General features: G+C 38.2%; 2 protein-coding genes and 1 non-coding gene across 3 annotated transcripts; 1 reads left to right on the top strand and 2 right to left on the bottom strand.

The window, feature by feature from the left end:
* Positions 1 to 21: 21 nt before the first annotated feature.
* Positions 22 to 95, bottom strand: TRNAN-GUU. The gene has a single exon. It is a non-coding gene; the product is annotated as a tRNA-Asn (tRNA).
* Positions 96 to 728: 633 nt separating this feature from the next.
* Positions 729 to 6,904, top strand: LOC113768677 (tRNase Z TRZ3, mitochondrial). Its single transcript, XM_027313130.1, has 12 exons — positions 729 to 1,241; positions 1,691 to 1,780; positions 2,751 to 2,795; positions 2,884 to 2,938; positions 3,045 to 3,088; positions 3,174 to 3,653; positions 3,739 to 4,001; positions 4,136 to 4,283; positions 4,381 to 4,431; positions 5,198 to 5,595; positions 5,697 to 6,366; positions 6,485 to 6,904. Exons 1-12 carry the CDS (start codon positions 747 to 749, stop codon positions 6,797 to 6,799), a joined length of 3,054 nt encoding a protein of 1,017 aa, XP_027168931.1. The 5' UTR covers positions 729 to 746; the 3' UTR covers positions 6,800 to 6,904.
* An 812-nt stretch (positions 6,905 to 7,716) lies between these two features.
* Positions 7,717 to 14,094, bottom strand: LOC113767496. The gene is made up of 14 exons (XM_027311614.1): positions 13,277 to 14,094; positions 12,166 to 12,583; positions 11,811 to 11,902; positions 11,335 to 11,493; positions 10,843 to 11,179; positions 10,377 to 10,495; positions 10,209 to 10,281; positions 9,892 to 10,115; positions 9,739 to 9,795; positions 9,517 to 9,634; positions 9,254 to 9,379; positions 8,987 to 9,157; positions 8,339 to 8,398; positions 7,717 to 8,217 (listed from the first exon to the last, which is right to left on the bottom strand). Exons 1-14 carry the CDS (start codon positions 13,327 to 13,329, stop codon positions 8,098 to 8,100), a joined length of 2,127 nt encoding a protein of 708 aa, XP_027167415.1. The 5' UTR covers positions 13,330 to 14,094; the 3' UTR covers positions 7,717 to 8,097.
* Positions 14,095 to 14,189: the final 95 nt, after the last annotated feature.

The raw sequence follows: 14,189 nt of genomic DNA, 5'->3' as shown, positions 1-14,189 counted from the left end.
GGGTAGGAAAAAAGGGAAATACGCTAGAGGAAGGGGTTGAACCTTCGACCTTGTGGTTAACAGCCACACGCTCTAACCGACTGAGCTACTCCAGCTTCTTGTGTAGGCGGTGTGTTAAATTAATTATAATTTAGCAATGAGTTTCCTTCATATAAAAAAATTTTAAAACATACAAATAGTAACTAGTTTGAACTTTGAAGCAATATTAGAAGGTCAAACATATTCTTTTGACTCTAGAATGCAAATGCTAAAGTTCATATATTGTAAATTAGTGCTTAATATCCTATTCATTTTCGTTGAGAAGGTATTAAATTACCAAAAACATATTGTTTTGGCAAATGCAACGTTGAACTTAAATCCTATTATTAATTGATGTTTGGTTTTTTATTTAACAAAAAGAGAAAAGAAGTTACTTAAAACAACAGTAGTTTTAAACTTATCAATTATGTAACTATATTCAATTGTTTGGAAAGAAAATCTGCAATCAACATAAAATTCCATTAAAATTCTTTTACTTTATTATTTATTATTCTTTTTTTTTGGAGTTCAAGTGGCATAAAATTCCATATCCGACCCGGGCGCCATCACAGACTCTTTGGTGGGCTAAACGGGGATGACGAAAGTGGTTATGGGTTATGGGTTTTTGCTGAAAGTGAAACGAGACTGAAGTAGCCTTAAACCCTTTGGGGAATGGCAGAGGGAAACTGGGAATTAAAAGGCTACAAATACAAGCAACACGAAAGGCAATGCCTCCCCACTTAACTAACCTTCGCCTCCTATTCTCCTCCGCCAATCACCATATCACCACCCTTCCCGCCTCTTCAAACCTCCTTTCTTCCTCCTTTCCTCTTTTTTCCCAACCCAAAATCCAATCTTTGCAGCTGCCGCGCCGTATTTTTCCCAACACTCTACGTTTCTTCACTACTTTTTCTTCTTATTCCAGAAAACCCCGCCGGAGTAGCAATAGGAATAGTTCAAGTTCTCCCTTTTCCAGCACTAAGCAGCATAGAAACAGCAGCACTTCTAATACGAGAGGGAGGGATAATAATTTTAATAACCAGAAAGGTGGGTTGTCGATGGAATTGGAAAAAGAGGCTGGTTCTGCTGACAACGCTCTTGAGTCAACTTTTGTGTATAATAAGAAAAGGGCTGATGGTTCGGAGAAGAAAGATTTGCCCAGGAAGACCCTTGAGCTTAAAGTCCGAAAACTGAATCCTATTAATACTATTTGTTATGTTCAGGTCATTTCTTTTTCCCTTTTCGTTTTAATTTTTGGTAATTTGACTTGGGAATTTTGTAGCTCCTCCATTAGTCAAATTCTGTTCGAGGCTTGAACCATTGGCTTAATTTGAAGGCAACCTAAATTTTTTTGTTTGCTTCCTCCATTATGGTTCTTTGACTTGGGCGAAGTGTTTGCAGCTTATTTCAATAGGAAATGCGACAATTGTTTCTCTGATATGACTGGTATATAATTATGAGGCTGTATACATGCGGAAAAGAAGGAAGCAAAACTTCTCGTGGGTTTTGGGTTTCGCATTTTGGATTACTTATATCTTAAATTTTTTTTTTTTAAAGTTTGCATGAATGCAGTAGCTTTCTGAGGGAAATTATTCTGTGGGATGTGAATTCTTGAGTTGGAAATATTATGCACCATAAGTGGAGTGAGATTTTGATCTTATTCATGTTGCAGATTCTTGGTACTGGAATGGATACGCATGATACATCACCATCTGTCCTGCTATTTTTTGACAAGCAGAGATTTATTTTTAATGCTGGAGAAGTAAGTATCTCTTTAAGATACTCCTACTATTCTCTTTAACTTCTTAATGATGGACTGTGGTCTCCATTGAACATAGCAAATTGCATGTTTTGAAGTTTGGAGAAGCTCTATCTTTTTTTGGGTGCTGAGAGTTACAACGGCTTTATGAAGTGGAGAATAATTTTTTCTCTGCATATTACGTACTCATGTTAATGCATCTGGTGGTGAGCTTCACTCATTTCTTGCTTTTCTTGTAACGCAAGATACTCTTCTGGTGGTTATGTGGTTAAAGAAAAGTTTATGGGTTGATTTGATCTCATATGCTGAGTTATGCTTTTCTTATATCTCTAAACTGTTCAGTGGAGTAGTTTGTGAACATTAGGCCATTTGATATTGATTTTAAGGTGTAACTGCAATTACTCATGCTGCTGCTGCTGCTAATCCTACATATGATTGGTACGTTTCTGATGCAGTTTTTTGTAAGCTATCTAAAATTGCACATTTTTATTTGCTAGATTGTCTGGAGATGCTTATTTGATTTTTTCTTCTCGTTGTTTTCTATATCTGGATGAGACTTAAAGAGAGAAAGGGAAACAAATAAGAAAATAGCCAAATAGATGTATGAATGGGTTAACAAAGTTGTTCCATTTTGTCTTATGAGCTAAAGAATAGGTGCTTGTTCTAGAGGGGAGAAAATGAAAAGGAAGATATCTCCTCTGAATAGAAGAGATTGATTTACTGGTGATGGATTTATTCTCCTTAGGCCTATTTATTTGGTTCTGGTAATGGTCAACGGCCTTTGGCCTTATTTTACATGCTCATGTTTGGCATGTAAGTGTAAAATGGAGTTATTCACGACTGGGAGTTCTTCTTTACACGGTCATAAGGAATTCTTCTTTACACACACAGAAAAGCAAAATATAACTTGTTACCTGGTTAATTCAATGTCTATGAGGACTTTCAAAGCCTTATTATGGGAATTTTGTTCCAGGGATTGCAACGCTTCTGTACAGAACATAAAATCAAGTTGTCAAAGGTGTGTGATTATATTTGGATTTTAAAATGATTGAGACTTTCTTTCTTTTTTAGTTTGCAATGTTATTAATGGTTTGTAATCCCTGTAGATTGATCACATTTTTCTCTCACGCGTATGCTCAGAAACTGCTGGTGGCCTTCCAGGTTTGTTGCTGACAAGTTGGTAGATGGATTTATTCTTATTTTGCTTGTGCAGAAAGGCCTAACCAGAATAATGGCTATAATTGTTAAGTTTTATTTTTCATTGCAGGGCTTTTGTTGACTTTGGCAGGCATAAGTGAGGAAGGAATGTCTGTAAGTGTCAGATTTTCTATAATAGCCATCCATTGCTTTCTAGGAAATAGGAATTTTGATGACAATGACACTTTTCTGTTTTCAGGTTAATGTGTGGGGCCCCTCGGATCTCAAATTATTAGTAGATGCAATGAGAGCCTTCATTCCAAATGCTGCAATGGTTCATACACGTAGCTTTGGGCCTGCATCTGATTCCAGTGCTCTTGTGACTCCTGCAAAGGATGTGTTCAGTGATCCTGTAGTTCTTATAGACGATGAAGTTGTGAAACTATCAGCTATCATCTTGAGACCAAGTCAGGCAGCAGAAGGTTCCTCCACAAAAAAGCCTGGATCACAGGAGGCAGATGAACATTTAGTGGAACAATTATCATCTTCAATTTCAAAGCCCAGAGCTGAGCCATCCACAAAGCCTGGTGATCTTTCAGTGATTTATATCTGTGAATTGCCTGAAATTAAGGGGAAATTTGACCCTAAGAAAGCTGCTGCTCTCGGATTGAGACCTGGTCCAAAGTATCGTGAACTTCAGCTTGGTAACTCAGTGAAGTCAGATCGTCAAGATATTATGGTAACTTTAATAGTACACTTTATATAAGCATTTGGTTTGCTTCCTGACTGTCATATTTATAAGCAATTTAATATGCACAATTCAGGTTCACCCTAGTGACGTCCTGGGTCCTTCTATTCCTGGTCCAATTGTACTCCTCGTGGACTGCCCAACTTTGTCTCATTTTAAAGACGTGTCATCTGTACAATCTCTTTCGTCCTATTATGCTGGAATATCTGGTAACTCTAGTTCCAGAACAGTAAATTGCGTCATTCACCTTAGTCCTTCTCATGTCACAAACACAATCGAGTATCAGAAGTGGATGTCAAGATTTCCTGAAGCCCAGCATATCATGGCAGGACATGAAATGTGAGTTCTGGTTGTTGTTTTAACAAGTCTGCCAAGTGCCAATCTATCTGTCTGTGCATGCAATACGCACATACATGCCTATCATATTTTTACACTGATAATTGGAGAGTTGATGCGTTACCTTTTGGTCACAGGAGGAATATTGAGGTTCCAATTATAAAATCAAGCGCAAGAATTGCAGCACAGCTTAACTACCTTTGCCCTCAGTTCTTTCCTGCTCCTGGCATCTGGTCTCTCCAGCACTTGAAAGATATAGCATCAGACTTGAGGGCTTCAAGTGAGGTTGGTTGTAGCATTATGTATCGCAGAGATTGATAAGGATATCAAATTTGGTAAGATTTATGGGTAATTAAGCCAATTTTTTTTTCCTTGCTGACAGGGTCCTTTCTCAGATCTTTGTGAAAGCATACCAGCACAGAATCTCCTCAAGGTATGGTCTGCAAGAATGAATATTGACATTTCCTCCTTTGCTTCTTTTAGTTATTGAATTATGATGTTAAAACCAAGACATGTTACATACATTGTGTGTGTATGTTTGTAGATTTCAAGTGGCTCTCCCGGGACTATGCTACATATGACTGGTCTCTTTTTCATTAGGAACCCTGCTCCTTTATTTATAGTTCTTCCAAGGTGCTAATAATGTGGCTACTAAGCTATCTCTTTGGAAAGCTCCTGCCATCTGTGTCTGGTGTGTTAAATAATCTTTCTCATTAGCTCTAGGAAGAAAAAGGGAAGAGAATGCTAAAACATGGGTTCTGATAAGTAACAACTTATAGGATGCATTCTATCAGTCCTATTTTATTGAATGTAATACATTTGCTTCTCCAGATTAAAATGGACCCAGAAATTCATTTTGCATATATTTCATGCTCATCCCTTTCCCTGTCCTTTAAAGGAGTACTAGTTTATGGTTGTACACGTCTTGTGGAGTTGAATTGACTCTCTTCTTTGGGTTCTGATAAGAAGAAATAGTATAATTTATGGTGCCTATATTAAGCGATTGTTTGTTAATGGCATCTCCAACTATTGCAAAATGGATACAGGTGTTGCATTAAATTTTTTATTTATATTGATGCATTGCATGTTCCATCTATAGACACATCATCGTGTACTGGCAAAACAAAATTTTTTTTTTTAGTAGTTTGTATTTGTTTCCATAAGTTTGGCAGGAGGTGACTGTGTTAATTTTGGAACAGTTCCATTTGCGTCCAATCACTCAGCTTGGCTTGGACAGATCTGGGATTCCTGATTCAGCATCACAATCAGAAATTGTTGATGAGCTGGTATCAAGGATTCCAGAAATTACAGAGGCATCAAAACAAGTTAGCCAGCTTTGGCTTCAGAATGGGAAAAATGAGAGGATGTCTGAGCAAGCTAAGGAACTTCCTACTGAAGAGCCATGGTTGCACAATAATGAACTTCCAGCTTGCTTGGAAGGCGTAACAAGGGAAGATTTAGAAATTGTTCTCCTTGGGACTGGGTCTTCTCAGCCTTCAAAGTATAGGAATGTCAGTTCTATTCTTCTTAATCTTTTCTCTAAAGGAAGTATACTTTTTGACTGTGGTGAAGGAACCCTTGGCCAACTAAAAAGAAGGTAAACTACTCTTATTAGTTTTCATTCTGTGTTTTGCCTTTCGATTTCTTGCCTTCTTGACATCTGGGAGGTAATACTTTAGTATGCTGTTTGCAAAACAGGTTTGGTGTTGACAGAGCGGATGAGATCATAAGAGATTTAAGGTGTATCTGGATTTCTCATATTCATGGAGATCACCATACAGGACTTGCAAGAATACTTGCTCGTAGACGGGACTTGTTAAAGGGAGTACCTCATGAGCCTTTGATGGTTGTTGGTCCTTGGCGGCTGAAGAGATTTCTAGATGCTTACCACAGACTCGAGGATCTAGATATGCAATTCCTCGACTGTAAGCATACCTCAGAATCTTCGTTAGCAGCTCTTGATTCAAATGAAGTTGATCTAGCTTCAAAAGCTGCAATAAATTGTCAGGACATAAAAGATGCCGATAGAATCAGGTCAGAGGATCAAAAAATCGACTCCACACTATTTGCAAAAGGAAGCCGTATGCAGAGTTATTTTAAGAGGCCTGGCAGTCCAGCCGAAAATGCTATGGTCTATCCACTTTTAAAGAAATTAATGAAGGTGCTCAGGGAAGCGGGATTACAGGCATTAATAAGTTTTCCTGTAATCCACTGTCCACAGGCATATGGTGTTGTGCTGAAGGCTGCAGATAGAACCAATGGCGCTGGAAAAACAATACCAGGCTGGAAGATCGTGTATTCTGGTGACACTAGACCTTGTCCAGAACTGGTGAAAGCTTCGAAGAGTGCAACTATTCTTGTACATGAGGTATGTATAGGCATTTCATAGATGCTTTGTTACCCTAACTTATTCTCTCCAAGCAACTATCTTATGCCTTGAGGTGGGACTTGAACAGATGTTAACAGTTTCTTGTTCATAATTGTAGGCTACATTTGAAGATGGACTGATCGAGGAGGCTATAGCAAGAAATCACAGCACAACAAAAGAAGCTGTTGAAGTTGGGGCTTCTGCAGGAGCATATCGTGTTATCCTTACACACTTTAGCCAAAGATACCCTAAGATTCCAGTTTTTGATGAAAGTCACCTCCATAATACCTGCATTGCTTTCGACATGATGAGTGTCAACTTGGCTGATTTACCTTTACTTCCAAGAATTCTTCCCTACATTAAACTCCTGTTTAGAGATGAGATGGCTGTAGATGAATCTGACGACATGAATGATATAGCCACTGTTGCATAAAGATATTCTTTCTGCCTTTCAGATGTATATGTTTATTCTTTGACACACCATATTTTTTTGGGCCATGACCATAATAGTAGTACAAGGATGGTTACATTTCATACAGTTGGTATATATATAGTTCAAGCAAGATAACATAAAGCCTTTTGGATGCTGCATGGGTGTGTGGTTTTCCTTTTCCACGAGTGGACATTTAAAGGGGAGTGACATAGAGGGAAATTAGATATCAGCAGGTGGAAGTTGGTGGGAAGAGAATTAGGTTCTTACAGTCTCTTGTCAAATGAAAGTTATTTTAGTCTAACTACCGTCTGCCAATCAATTAGGGATTCCGTGGTTTTACTTGAGGTCCAATGATTACCAAAAAACACTAAATATGTTCAGAAAATTTACTGTAAGGTGCCTAGGAGGTTAACAAATTTTTTTAAGTGAGTCCCTATTTGATATATGAACAGGAAAGAAACCCATAACCACTCTAAAAGCTAGTTTGGGAGTTCAGATTTCAAAGGAATAGAAAAGAAAGGAAGGGAAAGGTGGACTTTTCACGTTTGGGAGATTTAAGTGAGACGGAAAAGAAAAGAAACGAACGGATCTTGAAGAGAAGCCAAGCGCTGCTACAGTGCAAAATTTTTCTGACCAAAACGGGCGGAAAGCGAAGGAAAACTGATGGAAGCTTACAAATTTTTTTTTTATCCTTTCTTTTCTCACATAACTTACCCTTTCTCTTCTTTTCTTTTCTATCCTCAACTCACAAACTAGCTATAAAAGTAAATGGTCCAACGGGAAAGTAAGATACGGAGACCCTCTCAAAGGACCTATAAAAACTCTTAAAAGGGAGGGAATGTCCATTGGTCCACAGTCCACACAACTTAGTGACCTCCTAGTTTTTTTTTACCCTATTTCACAATGCAAAGAAAAAATAATTGAAAGTTGCATATATTCCCTCTTATTACTTGTGATGTGTAGAAGGAAGCTACATGCTGAAATGCGATGAAATGGCTTATTTACATGAAACCTAGAAAGTAGAAAAGCTGGAATTCGACGAGTACAATTAGGCAATTCACTGTTAGTGGATTCCGAATGGAGTATTTTCTTTTAAAAGCGCAAACACAGAAGCCGAGAATAAAAAGTCTAAGCGAGCAAACTGCAGTCTGTTCGGTGATGCGGGTTACACTGCTTGTCCACCACCATATTTGCAGCCGCAATAAAAATGTAACTCTGATTTACCGACCGGAAAACTGCACTGCACTGCACTTTTCTTCCAGAGCAAATTGAAAAGCCAGGTCTCATGAGAACATTAGTCAAACAATAACTCTAGTGGAAGCATCTTGGATGCTGCTCCTCCGTTGCAATTCCATCTTCTTTATTCTCTTTATTTGTTTCACCAAACCAAGACGTTCAGAAGTATAAGGCGAAGGAATCTGACAAATGATAGCGACAATCTACAGTAAGGACGATGATGAAAACGAACAAATGCATGCGCTGATAAACATATACACCCATAGAGTACGGTTCTATTATCGAAGGGATTAGATGACATACCAAACATGGCATATACTTTTTGATTGCTGCCAACATTGCTGCATGCCCGACAGCTGAAACCTGTTAGTGGAAGAAGAAAAGGTTTCTTAAGCTCTCACTTCAACTGCAGGATTACAACATGATCCGGACTTGCTGGCTCCTTCTTTTAAGAATAATTAAGCTTGCCATTTGGATGCTGCACATCTGATTTTTTTTTTTTTTTTTTAAATCTTGGTTAATTTACCAGCCTCTGAGCAGCCAAACCAGTAGACACAATGGACTAGCTCTAGTTGGGCCAGTGTTTGCCAATGATGGCAGCACAGCGCTCTATTTTTTGTTGAAAATCTTTTGGGGGTCCTCTGTCAAGAAATGATTTCATGGGGCACAACCACAATTCAAATACAAACGACATGTTAAGCAGGTGTTTCTTGAAAGTTTGATTGATTATCATGTTTCTATGCAGAACAGTGTCATCCTAATATTCAGCTTCCTGACTTTGGCTTGTTTTATATCATCTTGACTTTCATTAGATTCATTAGTACACGAATGAGAGTGATGCTAGCAGTGCGTGACTATCAAACAACAGAGAAATCGTACAACGAAATAATTGAAAACTCTGAAGAAATGAATAGGTGAATTTGAGTATAAAATTTCGGTGTCGAGACTTACAGGAAGCAGCATTAATATTATTACTGGAACCAGTGTCGCAAAGTCGACCAGTGTTTTCTTTATTTTCTTCTTCTCCCTTTCCGTCATTTTGCAGCCACGAAGTTGCTTCTTCAGAAGCCCCACAACATCAAGCATGTCTATAAAGAGTAACTGAGTACCCATCCACACATTCTGAATGGTATTATTTGCGAATTAGCTATCCAGAAGTAACATATTCTAGGTTTCTACCCAATCAATGACACAATATCACAAGATTACTATACTTACAGCACTTGCAGATATCACTTTCCTGGAGGATTTTTGCAGAAAGTTCTCATCTGAAGGCTTTATTGGAGAAGCAGGGCCCGAGTTCCCTACGGTTATCTCATTCTCCACAGCTGAGCCAATCGCCTCCTGACATTTACAAACCAACATTCATAGTAGTTGCGAATAAAAATAGATGTGTGAAAGTTGGTATTAAAGTCTCTGTTGTTATCCATCTGGAACAAGTGAAATTGGATAAAATCTAAATGAGTACCAAGGTACTTTACATTATTTACTCTAGGTCCATATTGATCCTTTCCTCTTTTTATCCAATCCTTTGACGAGTGCTCTGCCACAAGATATTTTGGCTCTGATACACTTCTTTCCACAAGTTTTTGTGGTTCACTGCTCCAGACAATTAACAGATTTTATGGTTTCTATAAAAATCATAGTGTTAATGGTGAAGATAAATAATCAAAACGTATAGGCCGGTCAGCAAAGCTTCATACCCTATCTCATCATAAGCAGCCCAGTAATCCTTCATACAAGTCGCTAGCAGGCTCTGACTAAACAATATGACCAAAAACTAACTCAAAATTCAAGCAAACCCAGTAAGGCAGAAGGCAGAATGCAAATAAGCAATGGCAGTAAAAGTTTATTACCAATGAAGTAAGAATTCTAACAAATTTGAGTCCATTGGCTGCTTTCTTGAGTGGCTGTAATGAGCAAACCCTGAGATAACATCATAGCATGCAGTAAGAACCTTGTAGAGAACAATCTCTTTCTCTGCTTGTATCATGCACTGTTTGGACCTCCTCCTATCTTGACACCATTCAAAGCCAACCACAGGATAAAAATGCAGCCATCCAATTTCATCAGTTACTACCTGTAGCCACAAATGCAGCAGCACTGGAAACTTTTATGCCACCCCAAACTGTATACCATATGTTTCCACTGTTTCAATATAAAGATAACTCACCTCCATGAAGAGCTGATACTCTGATAAGGTTGAAAGTTCAGGATATATAACAAGGCTACCACACTCTAAATAACTGCATGGAAGTGTATAGGAGCTTCATTACTTAAACAATGTACGAAGGGGTCAAAATTGTGAGATTTAGGTAAACCCAAATGTATAGGAATCAACCTCAAGAAATCTTTAGTTTGCTTGTCAAGATCCTTAATTCCCATTCCTGAAAGATATAGTCTTGTCTCTCTTCCTAGATAAGCAAAAAGGCCAAAAGTAGCCAAACTGTTCTCTTGAACCTGATAAGATCTAAAATTGAGAACTATACTATTGATCAGGGGGAAATAGGAAATGCAATCATTCATCTGCAGAAAAAACATGGAATCTATTGAGTGAGAAACAACAATCCCAAGGAAAAATGAGAGATCCATTTAACAATGAGGTTCATTAGAGTATGTGAGTGTTGAAAAGCCACAGGCAAGCATAACCATAAGAAGAACATGTGGAGAACATGATTTAATACATTGCATAAGAACCCAAAGCAAGCTCCACGAGCCATCCAAATGGATACTTAGGATAACATAGGATTTTTCAAGCATTTATACCTCCAGGTTAAAAGAGAAATCAATACAACATAGAGGCTAACCTTGTTGTGGAACATATGCCTGTGCGTAAATACACTTTCTCTGTAGAATGCTGCAGAGAGTTTCTTCTGTACCAATCCAACCCAGAACTCTATATCTTCTGTGTTCTTACAAGGCAAAACATTTCTACCAAAGTGCAAGAGGAAATCCTCTTCAAATCCGGCTTCACTTGCCAAATGATGCAATTTATCTAATGAAACGAGACTGTGTGACAGGTTCATGAGTTTCACTAATGCATCTTCAATTGAAATACAAAAGAAAGGACGGGAAATTCGTCCAGGATCCAGTTTCCTTATTGCAGCACAACAGCTTATAGCGAGAATGGTTCCTGCAACACCACTGTGCCAAGTGCCAACTATATGATTTAGATTTTCTCAGACTGTCAAGTACGAGGTGTTTGCAAGTATATAGGAAACTGACTTGGGAGGAACTGATGGTTGGAGTTTCAGTACAAAGGCATAAGATTCTGAAGCTAAGAGGATAAAGTTACAAACCTTCCAGCATATTCCATAGACCACTTCTGAAATAACGGAATGAACAGCCCAGCAATGCGTGGCAGCTCCACTGTTCTAAACCAGTGCAGTAATCTTGGATTCCTCGTGCTCAATTCTCTTTCTATGTGCTCACCAAGTAAGTTTGCCTTCACGGACAAGCTGAGCCAAAAGCAAAATTATACTAACATCTAAATGTAAACCTCTTTTGTCAATTTGAATTACTAAACATTTAATCAGATTTAGGGATCATAATGGCAAACCTCATGCCAGACACGTAAGTTTGAGATCCCAATCATCAAAAGAGTCAAGGTAATAAACAGCTGCTTGATAGTGTCGTCTTTACACTAGAAATCATTTCTCATCATGTTTAATTGGAAGCTTGCAAGGTTTTATGAAGAAACATTGAATTTCATGATTTAAACATTCAAATTCAACCACATTCAACATATTATTTCAACTTAGTCTCTGCAACTTACATTTCATGGACAGGAGAGAGGTTGTTGCTGCATTTGTGAGAAAGAAATAAGTCTACTTCAATTGCTGCTTTCAACAAAGCAAACACTGCTACCTGTACAACCATATTAACGAAGTAGTTGTTTTTCGAGTCCTCATCAGATGATATTTGAACTTCCAAATATCAATGATTCTGGTACATCTCCAACACAGTAAATGGAGGCGATCATGATTATTAGTCAAATGGTAATTTAAACAAAGTATATCACTAGATCTTATATGTACCACCCAACTCTAATGTTTCAATTATTTTCTTTCTTCCGAAATATTTATTTCCCTTTCTCTATTTGGGCATACTCCTGTTCCATTTTGACATACCTGATATGCCATGTTTTTATGCCAGGCATGCACATCAACTCCTCTCCATGCCATTGCAAGCTCTGGCCCAGTCCTTGCCAACTCAAGCGCCTGTATAGCAAGTGAAAAACCTCTGGCAGATTCATGCAATACCCATACAAGACAATTCACCCGAGTGAATTCCATTTCATGATTATTAGCCCTATCTACAAAAGGTTCATAGTCTGTGATCAGGTGATCAGATTCAGGGGCTGATCCCATGGATGATAAAACTCCTGGAGGCATCAGTTTTTGTGAAGATGTTTGGATTGTTGATGTACAACATGGAAACTGGAATCCATGAGAAATGGAAGTTCTTGCTGGACCATGATTCTCTTGGTCTTTCGTGTTAACTACCTTTGATTGACATAGTGCGCTGGACTTAGGTATTGCAGATATTCTGCAAATACAAAAATAAGAATCACAAAGTGAAGTATCCTGGAGTTTGAGATGGAGACAACTTAAATTCATGGAGTTCAGTCCTCTGCCTTTTATCTCATTAGGTATTGCAGATTTTCTGCAACACAAATCTGAGAGTTGCAGAGAACTATCCTGGAGTTTGAGATGGAAACGACTTAAATTTATGGATTAGTCCTGTGCCTTGTCTCTCAATCTGGTGACCCTAATTAAATCCTTGACAGCAATTGGATACCAGCTTAATGACATCCTAAATAGCATATTAAAACTGCTTTTTATTTCAACTTTCAGTTATCTACAAAACTACGAGTGCTCACCATGCTACGAATGCTCATGATTTCTCTATAAACAATTGTCAATTAGGTTTAGATCCAAACTTAAATGGCGAACAATACATCGCCATGGAATTAGAATGCTCTATCAGATCCTTTCAACAAATAGAAATAACTTTGACTGCATCATGGAAACGTTGTCTTTTGGCATGAGCTGATGATCAGAAATCATCTGAACTAAACTAAAGTGAGCACATTGACTGCAAGAACTCCAGCTGACTAAAGTAGGAATAAGCAGAACATTTCACCTTTTAGATGCCAAAAAGTTCTTATTATGTTGTTTTTAACAGTGAAATGATGAAGTAAACTGGGTGATTAGAATGTAGTTTAAAAAGAGAGCTTACGGGCTGTAGTCCTTGTGAAATAGGGCAGGTCGCAGAGGTAGAGGGGAAGCCATGGAGCTGGAGACGAAAAAATGAAGAAAATGGAACAAACCCAAGATTGGTATATAAACAACTATGCTCAAGCGAAGCCATCGAGGTACAGAGAGAGAGAATATGAGTGAATTTAACTAAACAATAACAATACTTTGTATTTTTTTCTGTGGAAGCATGTGGAAGTTCTTGAATTTAAACAAAAATAAGATTATCCACTTTTTCTGAACAAGTATGTAGAAGTTCTTGAATTTAACTCCCCCACCAGCACCCAAACAATATCTGATCGATTTCTTGTTCTACGACATTTGCCTTCTAGTGAGCTGTTGCTGTCAAGCGACGAGATGTATCCAATACGGTCGATTTCTTGTTCGACGGTATTTGCGTTTTAGTGAGCTGCCGCAATCAAGCGCCAAGATTTATCCAATAAGGTCCTTAAATTGAGTTGCACCAAGTTGATTTGTGTGGATCCTTCAGAATCACATCCCTGCTATTATTAATTATTGTACGCCAAACTTTTGGCGCTGATTCCATCATTATAAAAAGCCTCGTAGCTTACTTCTTATTCTGGTCCTTGATGGCTGTTAGGCTAATCTTGAATTCTTATCTCATCATTGTATCTTCCCCACCTCCTTTTCTCCTTCAACCCCGTCTTTTCTGGTTAGCAACTACTCTAGAATGGCCAAAAGAAGTTGTGCAATACAAGGCCAGTGGCTATGTCCCTGCTTGTATGTGTTTGGGGATGCCGAGAAGGGGGGGGGGAAAGGGAGGCGCTAGGAGAGTTCAGGTTTTTCGGGTATTTTATAGTTTTGTAAAGCTGTAGCATCATGGTTTCCACATCAGAAAATGAAAGATATATGGCATAGATACACCTAACATCAAC

This window comes from Coffea eugenioides, chromosome 4, assembly GCF_003713205.1.
Source record: "Coffea eugenioides isolate CCC68of chromosome 4, Ceug_1.0, whole genome shotgun sequence".
NCBI lineage: Eukaryota > Viridiplantae > Streptophyta > Magnoliopsida > Gentianales > Rubiaceae > Coffea > Coffea eugenioides.
This window is presented reverse-complemented; position numbering and strand designations above follow the sequence as displayed.

Bases quoted from the DNA above. Each gene is read 5' to 3' on its own strand.
- LOC113768677 (XM_027313130.1), top strand. From the start codon at position 747: ATGCCTCCCCACTTAACTAACCTTCGCCTCCTATTCTCCTCCGCCAAT. The intron at 1,242-1,690 runs GTCATTTCTTTT...TTCATGTTGCAG, and splicing joins ATACTATTTGTTATGTTCAG to ATTCTTGGTACTGGAATGGA. The intron at 1,781-2,750 runs GTAAGTATCTCT...ATTTTGTTCCAG, and splicing joins TTATTTTTAATGCTGGAGAA to GGATTGCAACGCTTCTGTAC.
- LOC113767496 (XM_027311614.1), bottom strand. From the start codon at position 13,329: ATGGCTTCCCCTCTACCTCTGCGACCTGCCCTATTTCACAAGGACTAC. The intron at 12,584-13,276 runs GTAAGCTCTCTT...TTGTATTTGCAG, and splicing joins TTTCACAAGGACTACAGCCC to AATATCTGCAATACCTAAGT. The intron at 9,158-9,253 runs GTAAGTATAGTA...AATACCATTCAG, and splicing joins AAGTGATATCTGCAAGTGCT to AATGTGTGGATGGGTACTCA.